Raw genomic sequence first — 22,377 nt, 5'->3', positions numbered from 1 at the left:
TTTGAGATGCAGTCTCTGTCTCTGTCTCTGTCTCTGTCTCTGTCTCTGTCTCTGTCTCTGTCTCTGTCTCTGTCTCTGTCTCTGTCTCTGTCTCTCTCTCTCTCTCTCTCTCTCTCTCTCTCTCTCTGTCTCTGTCTCTCTCTGAACCCAGAGCACACTGCCTAGACTCCCTGTCCAGTGAGCTCCAGAGATCGTTGGCTACGCAGCAGCAATCACTTTACAGACTCAACCATCTCCCTGACGCTGGCATTTCTTTTGATTAGCATAAGGGCGGTTCTAAAGCTAAGAAATACTCAGAGAAGGAAAAAAAAAATTGTCCCTGCAGCTCCCGGAAGAGGGGCAAGGGATGGATGTGTGTAGACAGGAAAAGGAACTCATCGGTTCTCACACGTTTGCTAGAGGCTCTGGAGTGGGTCCAGGTGGGACCTTGGTTTGCAAACCTTGGAGGCAAGATGGCAGGAGTTGGGGTGGATTATGCCTAGGGTCCTCAGGCACAAGTTTGTAGGGTTCTGATGGCTGTCCTGGTGCAGAGGGGGCAAGGACACACGTAGAGAAGCGTGCCAACCCCTCACATGAGTTCAAAGCCGTGTGCACCCATGATGTCAAGAAACCTTTAGGAGCATCAGTCACATCCCATGGTTTAACCTCCTGAGAAGCCAGAGTGGATAAAAGCCTGCAGCTGAGCAGGGCTGTAAGCTGATGAAGAAGAGGACTAGCTCACAGCTGGGAAGAGGGAATACTGGGAGGAGGCAGAGCAGAGACACACCTTGATGGGCGAGTACCACTTCCGGGGAGAAGAAGGCCGGCGCATGTTGTTGTTGAGATTTCGGGGTTCGGGGAACTCGTACTCTTGCTCTGGCATCTTGACTCTCGCATTCTTCGCCTTTTCCAGCTTAGCGCCTTCTTCTGTGGAGCCCTTCTCTCCCCAGCGGACCTAATGGAAGTGAAATTCCATAGAACCAAGTTACAGGATTGCGGGTGTCCCTTGAGGACAGGAGCGACAGGTGTGATGCGCATATGCCACCAGGTCCTCTGTTCCTTCAGGATCGTGAGCCACCAGAGAAGTAGGGTGTGTGGAAAAGAGAAGGTGGAGGGCGGGAGGGGCGACAGAAGCAGGGAGCCACGGGCGGGGAGGATTAGAGGGAGAACTGTCTGGGTGGGTACAGAAGTGGGGTTTTAGTACAGTGAAAAAAGAAACTTCTGGGGAATCTGGCAGATGAGTGGTCTCTGCCGACTCGAGACGGGCAAGATTCTGGCATGCAGTTAAAGGCTGCGCATCCCCACCTCTGTATCTCATAAGCCACATCTCCCCAAACCTCAAGCGTGAACTACCAGCATTCGCTCTGGTTTTCCGTCACCGGGTGCCTGGCACACACAGGCAGTTTGCCATGGCTGAGCTCTTACCTCCATCCTTTTAATGCCTCCCACGCCGCGCCCACCATAGTAAGAGGCGTCCACCGTGGGCCATTTCTTCTTCGGCAGACCATCATCGTCTTCTTCCTGTAGAAAGATTGTGGTGCATAAAGATGAAGACCCCTGAAGCTGTGTGTGCCCGCTGTGGAGGGGTGGACAGGAGCAGGCTGGGGCCCTCAAACCATACAGCCTCAGGCCACGCAGTTAAGGCCCCGCGCTTCATTGACTTTGGAGCTCACAGCGCCTCTCTAAGTATGTTGCGCTGATCTACGAGGTGGGTGTTAAACAGTCTGTGGACAGCCCTGGGGAGCAGGTCCATTCCTTCACAGCAAGGTGCCGTTTGAATGTGCCACTGAACTCCGCGCCCTGGGAGCAGTGAAATCCTTAATGTGACCGTGTTAGGAGATGGTGCTTGACAAGAGGTGACTAGGTCTGCAGGCCGTGTCCTCACTAAGTGAGTCATTGAAGACTGGCCTTGTCGGAAGTGAGCAGCGGGGGTGGAGCCGTGGCTCGGTTGCTCTCTTTCGCTAGACTTTCTTGCCCCTTCGACTTCTGCCACTAGAAGGCTCCATTAGAGGCAGACGCTTTGCCCTTGGACTTCCCAGAATGACATTTCCAGAACTGTAATAAATTGTTTTTTTTTCCCTTTATAAACCATCCAGCCTTGGGTATTGTGTCACAGGAGGACGTCAGCAGGAGGAGGGGCTGGTTTTTCTGAGTGTCTTCCTTTGTTAACTATAGGAGTGCAAACTTCGGGCACCATCACTCCAGGTGTTCTGCGATGCATAAGGGACTCTCAGATCCAGAGCAGGGGAGGTAAAGCTCTGATTTTGTTGAAACCTGTCCAGGGGATGGCCCTGACCCTTAATATAAGAATTTGATTCATCTCTTCTTTTTCCTTTCTTTTCAAATTTGGAAACACTCTGAATGCTTATGTATCTAACACACAAAAACCCATCTCTGCCCTTTCCTTGGCTTCCCGGCACCCTCAGGCACGCCTCTCTCTACTTCTCCACTCGTGTGTGTGTGTGTGTGTGTGTGTGTGTGTGTGTGTGTGTGTGTGTGTGTGTGGCCCTGGGAAAGGAGGGCAGGCCATCCAGGGACAGGTACATGCCTTGCCCCAGTGTAGAATCACAACAGGAAACACTTAGACATGTGCTCAGCTCCAGCAAGCCCCACTTTAGGCCTGGCCGGGGCTTCTCCTCCAAACCCGAGCAACAGCCACAAGAGTCAACACTAAAGGCCATGGTCTGAGCGAAGGGAGAGTCAGAGTTTCCCCGAGGTAAGCAGGCCTCTGTTTATGCCCCAGAGCCTCCAGTTGCGCAATCCCGGGGAGAGACAGAAGCTTTGATGTGTGTTTTCCCTTGGCAGAAAGCTGTAGGAAGAAACTCACAGGGCTCAGCGCATGCCCTCTGACAGCCAACAGTTAAAGAATAGAGACTTCTGGAAGGTGTCTCCTCCCATTCACCTTCACAGATGTAGCCAGGAGGGGAAACCACTAGCGCACAGTTTTTTTTTTGTTTTTGTTTTTGTTTTTAAAGAAACTTTGGTGACCTCCATAGCATCAAGAAGTAAGAACCAGAGCCTTATGGGAAATCAGTAGGGGATGGGCAGAAAAGAGGCGGGCTGAGCCACTGTGATCTGTGAGGGTACACCACAGGAGACGGTGAAGAGGGTGGGGTAGTGGGGTGAGAGAGGAGAGACAGCTATATCCGCAGCAGCACAGTGCTACCCTCCAGTCCCGGACAGTCCCGAACTTAGGTCAGACCCTCAAGAGGAAAGCATTGTGGGAGAGGGGGAGGGGAGCGGAGGCACAGATGTCATCCAGCAAATCCAGAGGACAAAGTGGTGCAGAAGCAGCGAGAGAGACGTCAGCAGCGTGAGAAGGGGCACGGCTGGGACTGGAGTCCCATTTCGCATCAGGGGAAGTCATGTTTAAATCCTAAAGGATGTGGTGGCCCCAGACGTCACTAGGGTGACATAAGGGCAACTCGGTGGCAGCATATTCCTCAGAGGCTCATTCTGACCTGCTTGTCTTCAGGAAGACCCTCCTGAGCTTTTCCCGGAAGTCTGAGATCCCATGCCGTTGTTACTCGCCCAGCTGTGCCAACTTTGGTACTACCGTCCCACGCCAAATTGTGCAGGGCTCACTCTTTGTGCCTGGACAACCCGGTCCCTTGCCTCCTACCCATCCTTCCAGACATTTCATAAGTTACCTATCCTATGTGGAGTCCTGATTCCCTAGAGAATTCAGCCTTCTTTCTCAAAACCCTTTACGCTCACCTCTTTTTGACTCTACAAATATTAGTTGTTAAATAAAACTGTGGCTAGGAGGAATGGGGGTTTCGGGTCCTAGAGCTCCCTAAATCCTGCATATACACGGTGTATCCGTACGTGGTGCACCGGAACAATCTACTGGGTCAGGGCGAAGGATGCCCCTGGGGCTGGGCATTAGCCGGCCCTCAAAGCTTTGTGCTGGCCTTGCTTTTCTGATGTCCACCCACTGGAAGAACCAGATGGACAGTTTGGATCGAGGAGGGGAACTTCCTCCCGTAGCTCACTGTGAAGACCAGTGGGAAAACATGCTGCCCGCAAAGCCCTGCCCATGCTGCCCGACTAACTTTAAGCGTTATAGAACCCCTGACACATCTTGAAACCATATGATAAACCCCGTGTGACCCCAAACAAGAGCCACTTGTATGTCCTCTCCTTTAATCCCTCCAGCTACTGTGGTGGCGTCCCCATGTCAGCACAGGGTTAGAGGCAGACAGAGAAGGCAGCTGCTCACAGTTAGAGAGGAGCAAGTCTTGTGAGGCTGACGACGTGACGGAAGACCAAGGCAGCCGAAGTGCCCAGGCCGCAGGGCTGAGGAAGTGGATGCCACTGCAATGTCTCCTCATTCTCAGTCCTCTCTGGATCTTGCCTCCCCAGTGAGACAGTCGGTCCTGCAGCTTCAGGGGGAGACGTGGTCGTGTGGAAGTGTGAGGGAAGACAGGCTAGCAGATGTGGGGCTGGAGAGAGCGACACGTGCCCAATGGGGCCCAAGACAGGGGCAGAGCTAGGCGGCCATCTTAGTGCCAGTCTGAAGAGAGGGCCTTGTTGAGGTCTCATGGGTCTAAGGTGGGGTGACAGGAGTTCCCCAAAGATGGGAGGATCCAGTGTGGACCAAAGGGTCGCTGAACTCCTCAAGATCAGTTGAGAAAGGTCTGCTCTATGCTTCCCCCTCAGGGTCAGGTTCAAACCTTAGTCCTATCACATAAAAACTGTGTGATCCTGGGTGAAATCTTGCCAATAATATGAATCGGCTAAGTGCCCCACAAACACTATGGTTAAAGCTGTGGTTTCCAGCCCAAGCCTGAGTGGAGGCAAATCTTTAGGGTGCGAGGGCGACTGGGAGGAAGTTAGGTCACTTAGGGTATGTCCGTGGAGGAATATTGTGACTCTGGTCCCTCCCTGTCACTCTGCTGCCTGACCACCTCCTTTGCCATGGCCGCCCAGTGTGATGCGGAATCAGGCATGTAATCACCTTCTGAAACCTGACACTAAACAAACCTTTCTTCTCGTTTATGTTGCTTGTCTCAGGTGTTTTGTCATAGGGATGGAAATTTGACTGTCATACCTATCTTCCCCTTATGAAGCCCATTTTTCACTTATGAAATGGGTTTATAACGGTGCACTTTATTCTAAGGCTGTTAGATGATTCAGTGAGCCAGCACAGAAATGGTTATTTTCTGGGTATCGTTGCCTGGAGAGCCCTAAATTCCTCACATATATTCTCTCTCTCGCACAACTCCTCTTCTTACATTTTTAAAAGAGATTTATTTCTTTGTTATGTATACAGTCTTCTGCCTACATGTCCACCTGAACGACAGAAGAGGGCATCAGATCATATTATAGATGGTTGTAAACCACCATGTGGTTGCTGGGAACTGAACTCAGGACCTCCGGAAGAGCATCCAGTGCTCTTAACCTCTGAGCCATCTCTCCAGGCCTCTTCTTACAAATTTTAATAGGGTCAGATGCAATATATACTTGGAGCCTCTTCCCTTTTTTTTCTGGAAAAGGGCCAACCTCAGGCAGCCTATCACGGCACACAAGAGTGCTGATTCTGGAATTGTTGAATGAGTAAAAAATATTTTAAAAATTATTATTACTGTGTATGCATGAGCACACATGATGTGAGGTGGGGAAGTGTCTTGCCACAGCTGGTATGTAAAAGTCAAAAGGCAATTTTGTGCACTCAGTTCTCTTCTTCAATCTTCCTGGGATCCTGGGATCAAACGCAGGCCATCAGGTTTGCAGGAATAAATGCCTTACAAATGCCTTTACCTGCTTAGACATCTTGCTGGCTCAAAGATTTTTTTAAAAAATTAACTAATTAATTTTTAATCAATTAATTAACCTTTTAAATGTCTATAGTATTCATTTGCATGCATGTGCATCCCCTGTGTGCCTGGTACCCACAGAAGCTAGAAAAGAGTGCCATGTCCCCTGCAATTGAAGTTACAAGTGGTTGCGAGCCATCATGTGGGTGCTGGGCATTGAACCTGGTTCTTCTGCAAAGGCAGCCAGTGCTCTTAACTGCTGAGCCACCTCTCCAGTCCCTATCCCAGAGTTTTGGGTATCTAGAAAGCACAGTGGCTGTTCCCTGGCAGTTAACCTCTATCCCGTTCGGCCTTTCCAACGTTCTCAAGTCAGAGCCTGCTGTTTTAATTAATTGCATACTAAGAAGTGGACGTTTAACCTTTCATTGGTCAAAACTCTAGTTTGGGTAGTTCCCTGGCTTATTTCTGATGTAGTGTTTGGTTGACGAAGTCAGATGTTTCCCGTGAAACAAAGTGGACAGTTCCAGACTCCAGGAGGGGGCTGCTTGGTCTTTCATCCACAAAGGAAATGGGCTACTAACCCTGGGCTCAGGTCAAGGCAGTGATAAACAGATTGGGGAACTCATCTATTCTTCAGATGAGGTGATGGAGAAAGAGCTTTAGAAACCAGGGTCTCTGTCCCCGCCCTTCCCCCCCCCCCCCCCCCCCCCCCGCCTACAGATCAGGGAAGGAATTCTCTCATTTCCAACATGTTTGCATGCTTGTAGGCCTGCATGTAGCTAAAATGTGGATTTTCTCCAGCTTAGCCACACCCAGATTTCCTCTCAGTCACGGGCTTGCCTTGCATGGGTTGCCTTTCAAATATGACAGGGGCTTTGGGGACCTGTACGGAAGGCAGGTGGGAAAGAAGTGTGACACGTGTTCCTTTAGCTCCTATTTAGATACTCAATTAGACTGGAGTAGGGCTTATTAAACCACACAGAGGCTCTGTGGTGCCATCATCAGATTCACTTCTTCAAGGGAAATGAACACCTTCACGCTCAAAGGCGCTGGTCTGTTAGAGAGACAAGTGCTCCTTGGACCAGGAAGGGGCACCTGACCCAGGTTCATCCAAGCCACTGGCTGGCTCTGACCTGTGATTTACGATCTACTGTCTGGAATAAAGAGATGGGTTGGGCTAAAAACCTTCCCCTGCTGGGAACTGAGAAATTGGGACCGGAGGGACTGAGGTTATATTTATTGGAGGCTGAAGACGAAAAGAAGAGCCAGGACAGGCCATCAGCTGGGGTCAGAGCAGAAAAAAAGTCTGCATAGACTAGAGTTAAGGGCTCAGGAATGAGGCCGGTGAGGAGAGAACAGAGGCGAGCAGGGACATGGAGAGAAGTGGGCATGCAAGGAGAGAGGGGCCGGAAGGGAGGTAGATGCCCGGGGCTGCTTGCCTGCTGGCTTTTTACCAACCACACCCTCCCTGGGTCCACCCACCCATCTCAATCTAAGCACTCAATAGCGACATGGAGTCAAAACCCTTCTTTATCAAGGGAAACATGAGTTGCTGACGTCTTGACTACGATTGCATCTTAAAGGAGGCATGTCGCCATGAAATGAGAGGCAGGACTAACTCAGGTGCAGTGGAGCGGGTCTGCTGCTGAGATCTCCAGAGCTCAGGTGACTTTTCCTCATGTTTCCTTAACAATTTCACTTCTGGTCACAGGGAACCCCAGAAACCTTTGCCTTATTGCTCTCTGCATTTTGTATTAAGGAGGATTCTAGGCGAAAGAGGATCACTACACAGAGTCATTAAGCTGCCTTCAGTCTAAGCTTAGTTGTTCATACAGCGATGCACCTCCGTGCTGGCAACTTTTCTGTCAACTTGACACACAAACTAGAGTCATCAGACAGGAAGAGAGGCTCAACTGAGAAAATGCCTCCGTAAGCCTGGGCTGTGGGCAGGCCTGTAGGGTATTTTCTTTACTAGTGATTGATATGGGAGAGTCCAGCCCATTGTGGGTGGTGCCACCTCTGAGCTGGTGGTCCTGGGATGCCACCAGAGAGCAGGTTGAGCGAGCATGGTAAGCAGCACTGTGTCAGCTCCTGCCTCCAGGTTCCTGCCCTCACTGCTTTTGCTGTGTGCAAAATTAACCCTTTGCTCCACAAGCTGCTTTGGGTCATGGTGTTTCCTCATAGCGGTAGTAACCTGAAGACCGCCTCCCTCAGGATGTGACGGTTATAGATCTGATGAAGGTAAAGAGTTAGCTTGTCCACACACACACACACACACACACACACACACACACACACACACACACACACCATGTGAAGGGGTTGACTTCACACACACACACACACACACACACACACACACACACACACACACACACCATGTGAAGGGGTTGACTTCACAGGGCTCTCTCCCTCTCTTGCCCCCCTCCCCATGTTGCCATGATCTTTCTACGTAGCCCAGACCCCGACCTCAATCTTGGGGCTCTCCTGCTTTAGCCACCCCAGCTCTGGGATTACTACCACGCACCATCGCTCCCAGCTTGTGTTAAGTTTAACTACCTAGTTCCTAACCTTTGAGTATCTAATGGCCTTAAGCTGTGACGCAGAGGGAGGATTCAATGCAATCACCAGAGACCACCAAGAAGGAGAACAGAGGCAGCCGGTTGACAGGAGGACTTTCAGGGCGCTCTGTGAGGACCGTGCCCACGATCTGAGCTCAAGGCCTCAGGGGGATCTGTACATGGGCTGGACAGGAGAAGGCTGTCGAGATTCCAGCTGTGAATTTCAGAGCATTGTACAAAAATGTTCATGTGTTCTAAGTGACGTTATTCCTTTCGGTGGGATTTCTCTCTTTCCTTCCTGCCAGAGCACATTAGCAAGAGGACGAAGGCGAACACACATGCTGAAGTAATCTTCACGGCAGTAGGAAGTTGCCTTAAGCCTCCCACAAGTCTTCAGGTCCCGAGCGGCCACGGTCACCACTCTGCTTCAGGAACCATGCTTGCCTTTCTCAGCCAAAGTACAGGCTCCATAAAAATATTAAGTGGGGCTGGAAAAACTCATTTCCCCCTTTCCCTTGCTTTCATCAGTTCTTTCTCATTTGGGCTTCCGCCTTGCATCCAGCTCACGTCTGTGCATCCACGGGGTCTGTGGACCCTTGTGCCTGATGCCACATGCAGAGTACATTAGAGCCCACAGCATCACCCCAGTACCCAGGTCCCTAGCCATAACCTTCTGAAGGCTAAGGCGGGGCCACTCCGAGCAGCGCCAAGGGAGGGAACATTCCACCCCAGAGCCGACAGAGCAGTCAGGGAACTTCACTCTCTGTCTGTTAGCTGTGGGACTAGCTGTGGTTCCTGCTCTTGGAGGGTTAAGGACAGACATGGAGAGGGGGCTCTCCTGCCCTCCTCTCTGCACAGCAATGTCATTTCCTCCCACGGTTTCTGGGCAGAGAGTTAGCATTCCTGCAAGATGTGCTTTTAATTGATTGCCGCTATTTAGTCTCCTGGCGTCCGTGCAGCATTCAGCACTTGAGAGACTCATGGAATTTTAAACTTAATCATCTTTCTTTCTGTGTAGAGAGGCTGAGCTGGGACGTGGCTGAGCATGCAGAGACTTTAGGGACTCCGTTGAGAACTGGAAACCTCATCAACATATTTTCGAGCCCCCTGAGTTTTCAGATCGCGGGCATCTACACTGGCAGGTGTTACTTCTGAGGATCCCAGCTGCCCCAGGTACGGAAAGCCATTTGCTGGGAACTCCCGTCCAGCAGCCGCTGCTAACACCTCAGCTAGCTTAGTAGAGCCACCATCCCGACCTCCCCACAGTGGCTTCCTGGTCCATTCAGTGGGTGACTCTCAGGGTTTGTCTGTAGACAGTGAGGATATTAGCATATCTTGCTCCAGCATGGATTTATGACCACCTGGCAGATTACATAATACTGTTTTAAATGAAAGAAAAATGGGATTCTTGGCACCAGTCTTTGAGGCGGCGATTGTCTGCAGAGCGTGGTAAATTTGCCGTAACCTATACATGTGAAGTGAACATCTGCAGCGAGACAGGAATCCTGAAGCGTTTCAGACGAACCACTAGACCCTTACAGCTCCCAATTACTGTCCTGATGAAAACATTATGCGCGCAGCGAGCCGTGCCTGTGATCCCAGCCCAAGATGGGTTGAGGCAGGAGCAACATGAGTCAAAGGCCAGCCTCTGGCTTCCGGTTTTGTTCAGTTCTTGTTCACCCTGGTTAGGAAAGGCCCAAAGGCTCCCCTTCATGCGCAGTGGGGCCCAGCCTTGCTTAGCCAGGGGCTAAAAATACCGAGCCAGTGCTACCCCACTCTGTCACCTTCCCGGGCACTCACCTCACTCTCCTCCACAGGGGGCGGGGGAACCTCCTTGATGATCTGTAAATGAAAAAGAGAACAGATCAGTGGGGGTCTCTAGCCTCCTGCTCCCTAAGATGTCTGCCCTAACCACCATATGAACAGCCGGAAGTGTGGGGACTTAGTCTATGCTGTAACCCGGCTGGACAAAGTAGTCCAGAGAGAGCAGGACCTAGCTGTTGTAGTCTTATGTAGAGGGACGTGTGCCACAGCTGCTGTGTCTCACCAGGAACAGCTGTTCTCAGTCACTTGGTCACTCACACATGAAGCCACGCCCCCCTCCACCCAACCATCTACACATTAACAAAAGATGGTGTATACAGGAGTATGGGGGCTGCAGGTACGGGCTGGGTATGGGCTAGGCTTATATGGCTACAGGTCCTCTCTCACCAGCCTTCAGTGGGTCTACGTAGAGAGAGGGGACGTGAGTCAGGCCAAGCAACCCTTGAGAGAAGGCAGCCGAGGAAGGCGGCAGCCCAGGGGTCTCTTCCAGGTACAGATAGTTCAGAGGCAAACATACTTCAGTAACTATTCATAAAACTGTCCCTGAACTGCCCTGTCCTCTGTGTGGGAGAAAGACACACAGACACAATTCCAGGAAGCCATTGGGAGTCCCTTCCCAGAGACACGATGGTTGGCCGATAACTCTACTCATAAAAGGAGAGTCAGGCAGTTAACTGGACTTTAGATCCTTTCATGGTTCCGTACATTCGTGGGGGATTAGATACCATCTCCCACACTTACTGTTAGATTTTTGGGACCCCCACACGAACACTTTCTTTAGGTGACTTCTGGTACATACAAAGCTTGTCCCCAACGCTGGCTGTCTCAGCACCAGGGTTGCCCTTTTTGGAGGTGGGAGTCCAGGCATCTTTCCCGGGGACTCCCTTAGGAGCATGGAGCCTCTCCTCACTTTCCTACTAAGTGCATTTCCTTCCAATTTAGTAACACAGAGAGCTCGCTAGGGCTCTGGTCCCCACCTCTGTCTTCACCCTAGCATAGTCTATAACGTTATCTCCACTGATTAGACAAGGTACCAACAGCACCCTGGGGACCAAGGGACTCCAAGCATCTGAGGACAGTATTTCATTAATTGAAGAGGCAGAGATGAAGGTCTCCTGGGGTTTGGAGCTACTGTTTCATCTGCCTCCACTTCCTGTTGCTGTGGGAAGCGGTGACTTTGCTCACCCACTCAACTCCCTTCTGAGACTCCCTCAGGGGGACCTCTGGGGAAGACTGTTACTGCTTGGAGCTGGCTTGCCATCCTTCTCCAGACAGCAAATTCTTTTAAAACAGGAAATGGCTGGAAGCTGGAGGAAGGGATGAGGAGGTGGGGCAACGCCTTGAGTGGGAGGAGAAGTGGGTGGAGACGGCAGGATGTTTGCAAAAATTCAGATGCGCAGATAGGGATGCTGTCCACATCTCTCAAGAGGCTCAAGGCTACTCCTTCACTGTGTGGAAGCCCCTCACACAGTTGTCACACCCACACTTGCCTTCTCCCAACCGGTGAGGATTTGAGAAACCCCTGGGTCTCCTGCAGCCTCACCAGTTACGCAGAATCAACCCATAAACCTTGCGGGAGTTGAGTCATCCTGAGCAATTGTGTGTGCGGTGCAAGTGCCGCGAATACAGTGCACAGACGAAGGCGCCCTCCCTTTGTCTGCTTCTCTCTTTATTGCATTCTAATAATCTTCTGCATGAGCCGGGTGACTCTATGGCTGGCTCCATAACACACTCGAGACGGGAGCCTGGTGTCTCGACAGTGGCCGTGGGAGTCAGGGATGTCAGCAGCAGTTAGCACGTGACAGGGCTGCAGAGATGGCTCCATTAGCAAAGTGCTGCTGCATAAGCGTGAGAACCAAGGAACAAGTTCAATCCCACACGCCCAGGTAAGAGGCAGATGTGGAGTTTTGTGCGAGTGCTGGAGGTGGGGGTGGGCAGAGGTGGGAAGATCCTTGGAGCTTGCTGGCCAGCCAACCTAGACCAGTCCATGAGCTCCGGGTTTGTCTCAAAAGTAAAGTGGAAAGCCACCAGGGAAGACACTCAGCAGTTGACGCTGGTCTCCATGTGTACACAGGCACTACGCACGTGTGCCCGCCCCACATGATGGTAGCTAGGACACAAAGCACAGGTAGCCTGTCACGCAGACTGACTCAGACTTAGTGTACTCCATACTTATCAAGAATCAAGATCTGAACAGAGCCCCAAAGACAATGCCGTCGTACGTGGTTTACCAACACTGGCTACAAGGAAGTAGTTTGTAATTCAGACTCCACATGTAAAGTGGGCACCTCGATTTCCAAAAACCAAACTACCATGTTCAGATAAACTGAAACTGGTCCTCTAACCTGGCCTTACCTGTGGAAGGGCTGGCAGGGACAGTGAAGAGGTCCCCCAGGTGCTTTGAGCTGGTGAGCTGGTGAGCCCAGCCTGGCCTGGAACATTCTTATGCCAAGAGCAGCTCATGGGCCACCCTGAGCACTGCTCTGTCCTCCTGTATCCGCCCCACCCCCACCCCCACAGCCTTTATGAAAACACATCCCCTACCACAGAATTAAATTGTATTCAGCTTTAGAGAAAATGTAGTATGGAAACATGGAGAAAAGCCGATGGGCCTCGAAAGTGTTCTATTAAAGGAGGAGCTCCAGAGTCAGAAATATAAGCAGCACGCGTTCGGCCTCAGAGGTGGCTTGCAGCTCTTCACATTTTTACCTATGCATTAATCTAAGACATCAGGGAGGGTGAGTGTGGGCATTGGCTATGAAACTTAAAAGGGGGCTCTGTAAGAGAGGACAGAGGGCGTGAGGAAGGTGGGCAATAGGGCTCATGGGATATAACAGCACACAGGAGGTTATGGAGGTCTAGAGGGCACAGGGAAGACAGAGATGGGAGAGAAACAGAGAAGAGAACCAATGGAAACAAACGTTGTAACGCCAGGGATCAAACTCACGCGCAGCAGGTGTAGGTAAGTGCTCTACCACTAACATACACTCATACCAGGCTCAGGTCCCTGCACGCAGCCCAGGCGGTTGCTGGAGAGCCAGTGAAGGCAGATCACAGGAGACGCGGGGCGAGGCAAGCTCGGGCTGCTCCGACACTGGCAGTTCAGCCAGTGTGGCCTATGGTCAAGCTCAACTGCTAGGTCTCTGGCAACCACTTCATAACTGTGAAGTGAGGTGCCGCTAGGGCAGCTTGCACACTGCTTTCTCTCTCTGTCTCTCTCTCTCCCTCTGAAGAGCTCATGTGAGGTTTGGTTTCTCAAAGCCCTGCCTGCTCTTGCTGACTCAGCTGCTATGATCCTGTGCTTTGGAACTGACTGTGCTCTGGCCACGTGATCACTGGAGCTACCAGCTGTCCATCCTCACTGGACAGTGTAGGCCTCCATGCACACGAGGGGCAGGAGGCCACAGCCTGGCCCTCAGCCACTGAGAGACTCCCTATGTGACTTTAGAGACTTATTTTATTTTATTTTATTTTATTTTATTTTATTTTATTTTATGTTTTGCCTACATGTATGTAAATGCACCACAGGAGTGCCTGGTATCCCTGGAGGCCGGAAGAGGATGTCTGGTCCCTGAAGCTGGCCTTACAGAAGGTTGTGAGCCTTTGTGTGGGTGCTGGGAACTGAACGCCTGTCCACTGTGAGAGCAGCCAGCATCTTAGCCACCTTTCCAGGCTCTATATGCCCCTCCTTGCCTGCCTCTTCTCTCCACGATAGGAGCTGGATGTCGGCTAAATTGCACATGCTCCTGGGAGGCAGATGCTTATCTCATGGTATAAGACGTGGCGCTGAACAGAATGCATTTTTCTGGCCCCCTTCTCTACGGTCTGTATTTGTGTCTGAGCTGCACTCCCCAGCGCTCCCACAGCCTCCTCTGCATCGTACCCCTGGCCTCTCACTGCTGAGGGATGCTTTGCCCGCACACGGGCCGGGCCTACCCAAGTCCAAGGGACCAGCTGGGGGCTAATAAATCTGTTCATGAAACTACCTACTCACCCTCTATTTACAATGAGCTCGGCAATTGACTAATGTTTCAGTATTAGAAACGTGTAGAGAGCTTCTTGCTACACAGAACTCTGGTGCCCTGTCTCCTCCGCATACTGGGGCCATGCACGTGCATGTCTAAAAGACTGCCAAACAATGCTGACCCCGAGGGTGTGTGGACCACATTCTGAGAGCTGTGAATTAGCTTATTTCTAATCGGTCTGTCTGTATCGATCAGCTCAGGGCAGAGGCGTGTGGTGTGACAGGTCAGACGTTCCCACTGTGCTGTGCCGTGGGTTTCTATGGCTGAGCAGACACAGCAGCTCTCAGCCCTGTGTGGCGCAGGTTGGTAAATCTAGTGCTTGCCAGACAAAGGAAAGAGGGAATCTCAGTTCAAGGCCAGCACACATTGCACATCAACACCTGTCTCAAAAGCAACCGTTAATCATTTCCTTTTGTTCCTGTAATAAACACTCTGACCAAAAGCAGCTTAGAGGAAAGGTTTGATTTGGCTTATGCTTTCAAATCCCGGTCCGTCACTGAGGAAAGTCAGGGCAGGTGCTGGAGCCGGAACCAGGAGGAACTTTGCTTGCTGGCTGTGCTCCCGTGTTTAGTTAGCATTCTTACACAGCCCAGGATCACCTGCCTAGGGAATGGTGCCGCCCATGGTGGGCTGAGCCACATCAATTAACAATCAAGAGAATCCTTCTTTGCCTTGGAATACTTGATGTTAACAATGACGGTGTCCTTGCCCTGCTAGCTCATCTCTCAAGCGCCTTTACCATCATGGGGTGAGGGCACAAGACCATTGGCTCTGTTTTAAGGCATGCCTTTGTTTGGGCTCTTGGGCTCATCTGCATAATGAACTGTCTCTGCCTGGGACAAGGCCAGCGATGTGGCTTCCTGGGACTTCAGCACAGGTCTTATTATTTGTGGTCCACACGATTGGCAGTGAACTCTAGGCTGCATTCACAACTCTTTGTGTGTGTGTGTGTGTGTGTGTGTGTGTGTGTGTGTGTGTCACAGTGGACTCTGAGCTTCTAGAAGATGCATGCACATATGGCCAGCTGCTGTCTCTGACCCCTAGCTCAGAGCATGTTGCTCAACCACTATTTCTGGAAAGAATGAGAGTGTGCCCCTCTAAAGGAGAAGATGCAGGAAGAGTCTCCTACTATTCTCAATGGCCTGCTCTCAAGTAAACGCCTAACACTTAGTGATGCAAGACTCACTTCTGGACGCTCAATCTTCCTGTATAAGTTTTTTTGGGGGGTAATTAAGATATTCGAAGTCTCTCATACCAGAGCAACCTGGGTCACTGATGCATCGTGGGAAATCTAGACTCTGGAGTGGACTGAGAGCTAATGGTTACTTTTCTAGACATCACTTACTCAGGCCCATCCTGCTTCCGAGTCCACTCAGGGTGCTTGGACTGCCGTTTTGCTTCTCAGCACCAGGTCCTAACCTGGCTTCCTGGACAGTGACCTGACAACTTGAACACTGCATACCCAGTCTGTGTTGTCACAACCAAGGCCCATCACACGTGTGTTTGTTCATGTGTGGTAGGCATAACAGTTCTTTTTTTTTTAAATCACAAAACTGAGAAATTATACCAGCTTGAAAGAGATGATTTTCAAAGGCCAAAGAGAAATTAACAGTTGCTTTAGTTTTGTGTGTGTGGTAGTGGTGGCAGAATTCATGGAGTGTTCACCATCAGATGTAGAGGAATACGTGACGATTCGATTTAGTGCCACTCGAGGGGAGAAGGTTGGCTGGCTGGCAGTGGGCTGGGCAGGAAATGCAAGTTCTGCACATGCACGCACACCTTTCCTGCTTTCTTGCTTCCGTCTGCATTTGTGCAGGCAAGCAGGGACGGTGGTCCTGGGTGTGCCCTCTTTTCCTTATGGGAGAATTGCACACAACACCCACGAGATAGGGTGTTATATGAACCTGGGACTGAATGGAGGAGGAAAACCTTCAGCATATAGGGGGGCAAGCTTGGGCGGAGGTGAACAAAGATGGGGTGCTGGGAGAGACACAGATGCAAAGAAGCCCAGTGGGGCTTCATGGACACCTTGCTGAAAGCCAGGGGGAGGAAAGTGGGGTTCCAGAGAGAAGACAGTGGGGGCTCCAGACAGAGAAGATGGTGGGGGTCTGTAGCTCTCTTTTTGCTCTACCTAAGCCCACAGGCATGTGTGGAACAGGGTGCAATGCTGACAGCTGGATGGATCTTGCATGACACTGGCCTCATCCGAACCACACAGATGATTTATTTTAACACAGAGAGAAACCATGCAATACAACAGCAGACTTTCCATCTCAGGGAATACCAGGAGTGGTGAGCTCCAGCCGTGCTGTGCCATCTTCCTGCTCCCAGACACAACACCTGTGCTCTCTCATGCACCAGAGCAAAGATACATATCCTCTGTGGTGTTTTTATTAATAATTTGTGGTCTCCGGGGTCAGCAAGATGGCTCGGCGGATAAAGGTGCTTGCTGCCAAGCCAGTGACCCCTTGCTAAGCAGCCCTGGCTGGCTTGGAACTCACTATGGAGATAAGGCTGCCTAGAACTCATACAGACCCACCCACTCCTGCTTCCTGGGTGGGTGCCGCCCACCCCGGGATTAAAGGCACCGCCTCCCTGGCCTGTGTGATTCTCTGAGATAAGCCACCTCAGGCCAGAAACTGTGCAGAAGGAATGCTGTATCATTAGAAAGTGAGAAACGCACCCGAGGACTTTAACGCTGATTGGGGAGGGGCGCCTGCCTTTCCTGTTCTGGCCTTCTTTCCTTGTCCCAGCATTGCACTAAGTATTCCCAGCAGAGCGCCATAAGTAGATGGGCAACTCCGCGTGAAAGACCTATAGTAAGGAGGAGATGCTGGTGAGCAGACACACCAACGGTCCTTCCCACAAAGCAGACTGGCAGAGCTTAATACAAACCTCACGTCTGACCGTGGGCTTACTGCTTCTGGCTCGCACAGCCTCAGTTTAGAACTCTCACATTGCACAAGTTGAGCAAAGGCCTGTGCTGAAGGTGTTTGGAAGGAAGTTCAGTCAATTTTCACAGAAGTGAGGTCTTTTTTTTTAAATATACAAATGAAACCTAAATGTGTTTCTTTCTCCATTTGAAACGCAAACTTGAAACAGTTTTGTACTCCTTACCTGCCTGAGGCTGGAGTTGTTTAAGAGGTCACGTTCATCAATATCTAAAATGACAATCACAGCGGGAATGCTAACACGAGTGGATGAAGCCTAAGTGACTGGCATGGTGATTTAGCAGGACGTCTGGGCACAACAGCCGCAGCATGATGTTAGGGTCACTGTGGAACTCTGGGAAGTGGCACAGTAAAATAAACTCAAGCCCTGGCTTAGAGGAGGAGTGGCCTCTGCCTGGGCTCTGGGCCAGCGGTTCCCAGCTGCCAGCAGGGTGAGCCTGTGCGGGGCCACAAGAGGTCACTGTGCTGATGACGTGGAATTTAGCTGGGAGATACTGAGGCAGCCTCCAGGGCGGGGAGGACAGGGGCTGCCCTCACAGCCCCAGATGCTTCAGCCTTCGCTAGGATTGCACTTCTTCGATATTTCTGGAAGAATACCAGTGTCCTTGGTGTGAGCATGCCAAGGGTATCGGGGGTAGGGCGACAAAAAGGGGTGGAAGGAGAGTTAGTTCCACGGTTGACATGTTTGGGAATTCACCACACAGATGATTCTAATAAGACCCCAAGCATGCCTGCCAAGATGGCAGCTTAGCGATTTCTTTCCAGCTCTTGCCTAAATCCCTCCTGTTGTGAGGTGTGCTGTTTGGAAGAGCTGTCCCTAATCACCTAATCCTCAGGTGGTCTCAGGAATGCAGCCAGATCTGAGAGCCACAAACCAGGGAGCCCCCAGAGGGGACCCAAAGGAGGACAATGGGGCTGGGAGGTGGGGGGAAGCAGCACATGTCCCACTTCCTGATTCTTTACATGGGCATCTGAAGTTAGAGGATTTCCCCATTCCTTTAGCTGACAGGGGATAATGAGGCTTTGGCACTGTGTCATATGCAGTGACAGCCAACCTCTTTCCAGTGCACCTGCAGGCATGGGAGCAAGGTGGCTGGGTGGATTTCAAGGTAAGCAGTGAGGTAGGCTGAGGTGAGGGAAGCTGGCAGGAGAAGGTGGAGATGCAGAAGGGAGGGCAGGGATGTAGAGGGGGAGGACAGGGATGCAGAGGGGAGGGCAGGGATGCAGAGGGGAGGGCAGGGATGCAGAGGGGAGGGCAGGGATGTAGAGGGGGAGGACAGGGATGCAGAGGGGAGGGCAGGGATGCAGAGGGGAGGGCAGGGATGCAGAGGGGGAGGACAGGGATGCAGAGGGGAGGGCAGGGATGCAGAGGGGAGGGCAGGGATGCAGAGGGGAGGGCAGGGATGTAGAGGGGGAGGACAGGGATGCAGAGGGGAGGGCAGGGATGCAGAGGGGAGGGCAGGGATGTAGAGGGGGAGGACAGGGATGCAGAGGGGAGGGCAGGGATGCAGAGGGGAGGGCAGGGATGCAGAGGGGAGGGCAGGGATGCAGAGGGGAGGGCAGGGATGCAGAGGGGGAGAGCAGGCCCCTGCATAGTGGAGACTAATTTCCTACGTGGCAGTCTGAGAAGGTCCAGATGTGAGGTGTGGGCTGGAGAGCGATCAGGGAGCACCCCGCCCGAGGTGCTGGGTGAGTTGCTGTCTGTTTGCACCAGGCTTTAGCCATACAAACCAGTAGCAAGTTCCTGGGTGATGCTTGGTGTGGGTGTCTGGCCCTACAGCTCAGCGCTGTGAAAGACGTGGAGAGCAGAGTTTGAAGAGTTTGCTCTTGTTTTAGTTTAAGGCCTATCAGACTCTAATTGGTTTCTCAAGATGAGTCAGCTTTTTATAGCACAGTTTGGAAAATATACAAATTATGTACTGGGCCCTGTCTGGGTTTTTCTTTGCCCTGGTTGGATTCAGAAATATACATGTGAGTAAACATTGTATATGCGAGACAAACAACGCAGCCTTGAGCTGAGAGAAGCACGGAGGGAACAGTGCTGCAGAAATTGAGGGGCAGCATGACTTGGGGTGCTTGTGATGGAGCTAACATCAGTGACATACAATTTGAAAATAGAGAAATTGATGATAGTAGAGAAAGAAAATCTTAAAAAAAAAAAAAAAGAAAAAAGAAAAAAAAAAGAAAAAAAGAAAAGAAAAGAAAAGAAAAGAAAAAATCTCACAAGAGCAGACAAGACGGTCATAGCGAGGAGGAACACAAGGGCTGGACAATGGCTCAGTCTGTAGAGCGCCTGCCTCAAGAGCACAGGGATTTGAGTTCAATTCCCAGAACCTATGTTACAAAATCCTAGTGCTGGGGCTGGAGAGATGGCTCAGAGGTTAAGAGCACTGGCTGCTCTTCCAGAGGTCCTGAGTTCAATTCCCAGCAACCACATGGTAGCTCACAACCATCTGTAATGAGATCTGGTGCCCTCTTCTGGCCTGCAGGTGCACATGCAGGTACAACATTGTATACATAATAAATAAATAAATGAATAAATCTGAAAAGAAATCCTAGTGCTGGGGAGGCAGGGGGAGCTCACTGGCCAGCCCAGCCTAATTGTTGAGTTCTGGGCCCATGAGAGACTGAGTCTCAAAGGAGAGAGGTGAGTTCCTGAGGGTGACACCCGAGGTTGATGTTGGCTCCCACATGCACATGTACACACATGCACGTGTGCCTGCATACACATGTGCGTGGGTACACAGAAATACATGGTAGGTAGACAATACATTCAGATGTTCTCAGGATAGGGTGTGCCTGCAGATGGCCCTGCATCCACTAGGGTGCTCCAGGAACTCTGAGGTATAACCAAGTTACATGTTATGCTCCGGAGACCCACACGCTTAGCTTCCAACGGTTACAGCTTAACAGGCCAAAGACAAACAAAAAGGCAACCATAGCTGCAGTATTAGCAACATGACAAAACTACGCCAAGGAACCTTATACACGGGAGGGGAAAGTGAGGGTTGAGGCTAGAGGAGGGCTGCGTTAGGATAGGCCTGTGCACACCACCTTGGGAAAGAGACTGAATAGCCATGGGAACTTGGGGGGAGGGGCAGGTAGGATGGTTACCATGGTGATCTGCCTGCCTTTTGGAGAGCAGCTGTATTATTTACTTTTCCTATTATTGTGACCAAACACCTGCCAGGAAGTCACTTGGCTGTGTGTGTGTGTGTGTGTGTGTGTGTGTGTGTGTGTGCGCGTGCGCGCGCGCGCTTTCACTTATTCTGGCTCACAGTCTAGGAAGGAATACAGTCCATTACCCTGAGGAAGATATGGCTGCAGTAATGATGGGGGGGGCAGGGTGGGGGGGCACTGGTCACATTGTGTTAGCAGTCACAAAGTGTGGTCAAGGAGATGAGTTGGGTCCCCGAGCTTCCAAGCCCATTTCAGAGACCCACTTCCTTCAGTGAGGCTCTACCTCCTAAAGATTCTGTGACTTCTCAAAGCCAGTGCCACCAACTGGAGACACATGTGCCTATGGGGGGGGCGGTCATGGGAGGCCACTACAGGCTTCAATTTGGGCAGCTGGAGGTCAAGTGGCACAGCCACTGGGGACAAGCAGGTCCAGGGACAAAGTGATGAGTTCAGTTTGCACATTCTGAGCGAGGGGCCTGCAAATGTGATGTCCAGTGGTTCCCTGTACCGGGGCCTGGCCTGGTCCTCTGCAGCCAGGCCTGGCATGGGTGATCACATGAAGCAGTTGGAATCAGAGACCTTAGCAACACTGTCTGCGGATAAGCTGTGGAGAGGAGGGTTGGAGATAACCCGGAGAGTATGGGGCAAAGGATGGGGAAGTGAGCAGAGGCCCTGGAGGACGTCAGCAAAAATCAGGGCAGTGCAGGCAGCACCTACCCAGCGAGGTACACGGGGGAGCTATGAGCGGGGAGCAGGGGTGGAAAATTCACCAGACACTGCTTGTCAGGGACACAGCAGGATGGAGGTCAGGTACGGACAGGTGTGTGCATTTTTGTGTTTTCAGAAAGAGAACTTAAGGACCTGATGTCTGGCCGCATTTTATGTCCCTCCCCTGGGTATGCAGCTATTGAAGGGTTAAGGTTGGCCAGTCTGGGTTGGAGATCTTGTAGGATATGACTCCAGAGAAAGTGCTGCAGTGTGGAGAGAGGGACCTCATGGACCCACACTCTGAGTCCTTTGTGGTTCTTGCTGTTTTCTTAACTCGGGCATGCAGCTTGGCTACTGGGTCAAATGGCATTTCCCACACGTGCAGAAGGGGCAAGGAGAGTGGCAGAGGGAGATTTGGGGACCATGGTTCACAAAGACACCTTCTGTCAGTTTGAGGACTATGGAGTCAGTCTCTCAGGGAAGAGGAACCTTCCAGAATCCTCTGAATGGGTCTCTTTGCTGTACACTGTACTCCCATTCCAGAAACACATGACTTCACTCAGCCCCAGTCAGGGTCCCTGAAGTGACGGGTCAACACAGAGTTTGGAAGGCCCATGAATCACTGAGGTGCAGGCCAACGTTCAGCATCAAGGGGCGGGACAGTTAGGAGCATCACAAACAGGAGATGTTGTCTGTCTCCAGGATCTTCCCTCACACAGGCCGTCATAGATTTACCAAAACAAGACCACATGAGGACATGCCAGCTGCCTTCCCAGGCAACAGGGACTGAAACCAGATACATTCATTTAAAAATTATTTTGAAAATTGCAAAACCATCCTGCCTTGGGTGACGCTTCTTCCTGTCCTGAAGAGGTTGTTTTAGGAAATATTTCCCACAGAAATAAACCCAGCATCCTAGGATGCATCAAAGAATGGTTAAAGAAACTGTGGTACGCTTACACAATGGAATACTACTCAGCTACTGAAAACAGGAAGTCACGAAATTCACAGCCAAATGGACGGAACTAGAAAAGGTCATCTTGAGTGAGGTAACCCAGACCAAGAAAGACACACATGGTATGTACTCACTTATAAGCAGATATTAGCCGTATAGTACCGGATAGCCATATTGCAATTCACGGACCCAAAGAAGCTAAGTAACAAGGAGGGACCAAGGGAGGACATGTGAATCTCACCCAGAAGGGGAAATAGAATAGACAGAGGAAGTGATTGAAGAGAGGCAACACAATAGGAAAGGGAGTGCTGAGGGAAATGAGGGTGAGGGTCAGATACGGGGAGACTGGGGGGGGGGGGCGGGAGGACAGAGGGCTTGCACAGAAAAGAGAAAATGGAGGCGGGGGGCATCTCTGAGACAAGCTGGAGAGACCTA

At 51.2% G+C, this 22,377-nt stretch overlaps 1 protein-coding gene across 2 annotated transcripts in view; it reads right to left on the bottom strand.

Annotated features, from left to right (window-relative positions):
* Positions 1-22,377, bottom strand: part of ANTXR1 (ANTXR cell adhesion molecule 1) — a 203,424-nt gene that overhangs the window by 65,897 nt on the left and 115,150 nt on the right. For both annotated transcript variants that reach the window (XM_084765254.1, XM_084765253.1), the window contains exons 14-16: positions 10,100-10,141; positions 1,405-1,500; positions 767-934 (exon numbers count right to left, since the gene is read on the bottom strand). In XM_084765254.1, the coding sequence (XP_084621380.1) occupies positions 767-934; positions 1,405-1,500; positions 10,100-10,141 (306 nt within the window). The remainder of the gene's footprint in view (positions 1-766; positions 935-1,404; positions 1,501-10,099; positions 10,142-22,377) is intronic.

This window comes from Acomys minous (assembly GCF_964271855.1).
Source record: "Acomys minous genome assembly, chromosome: 17".
Lineage (NCBI taxonomy): Eukaryota > Metazoa > Chordata > Mammalia > Rodentia > Muridae > Acomys > Acomys minous.
Note: the sequence above shows the minus strand (reverse complement) of the source record. Positions and strands in the feature narration are given on the sequence as shown.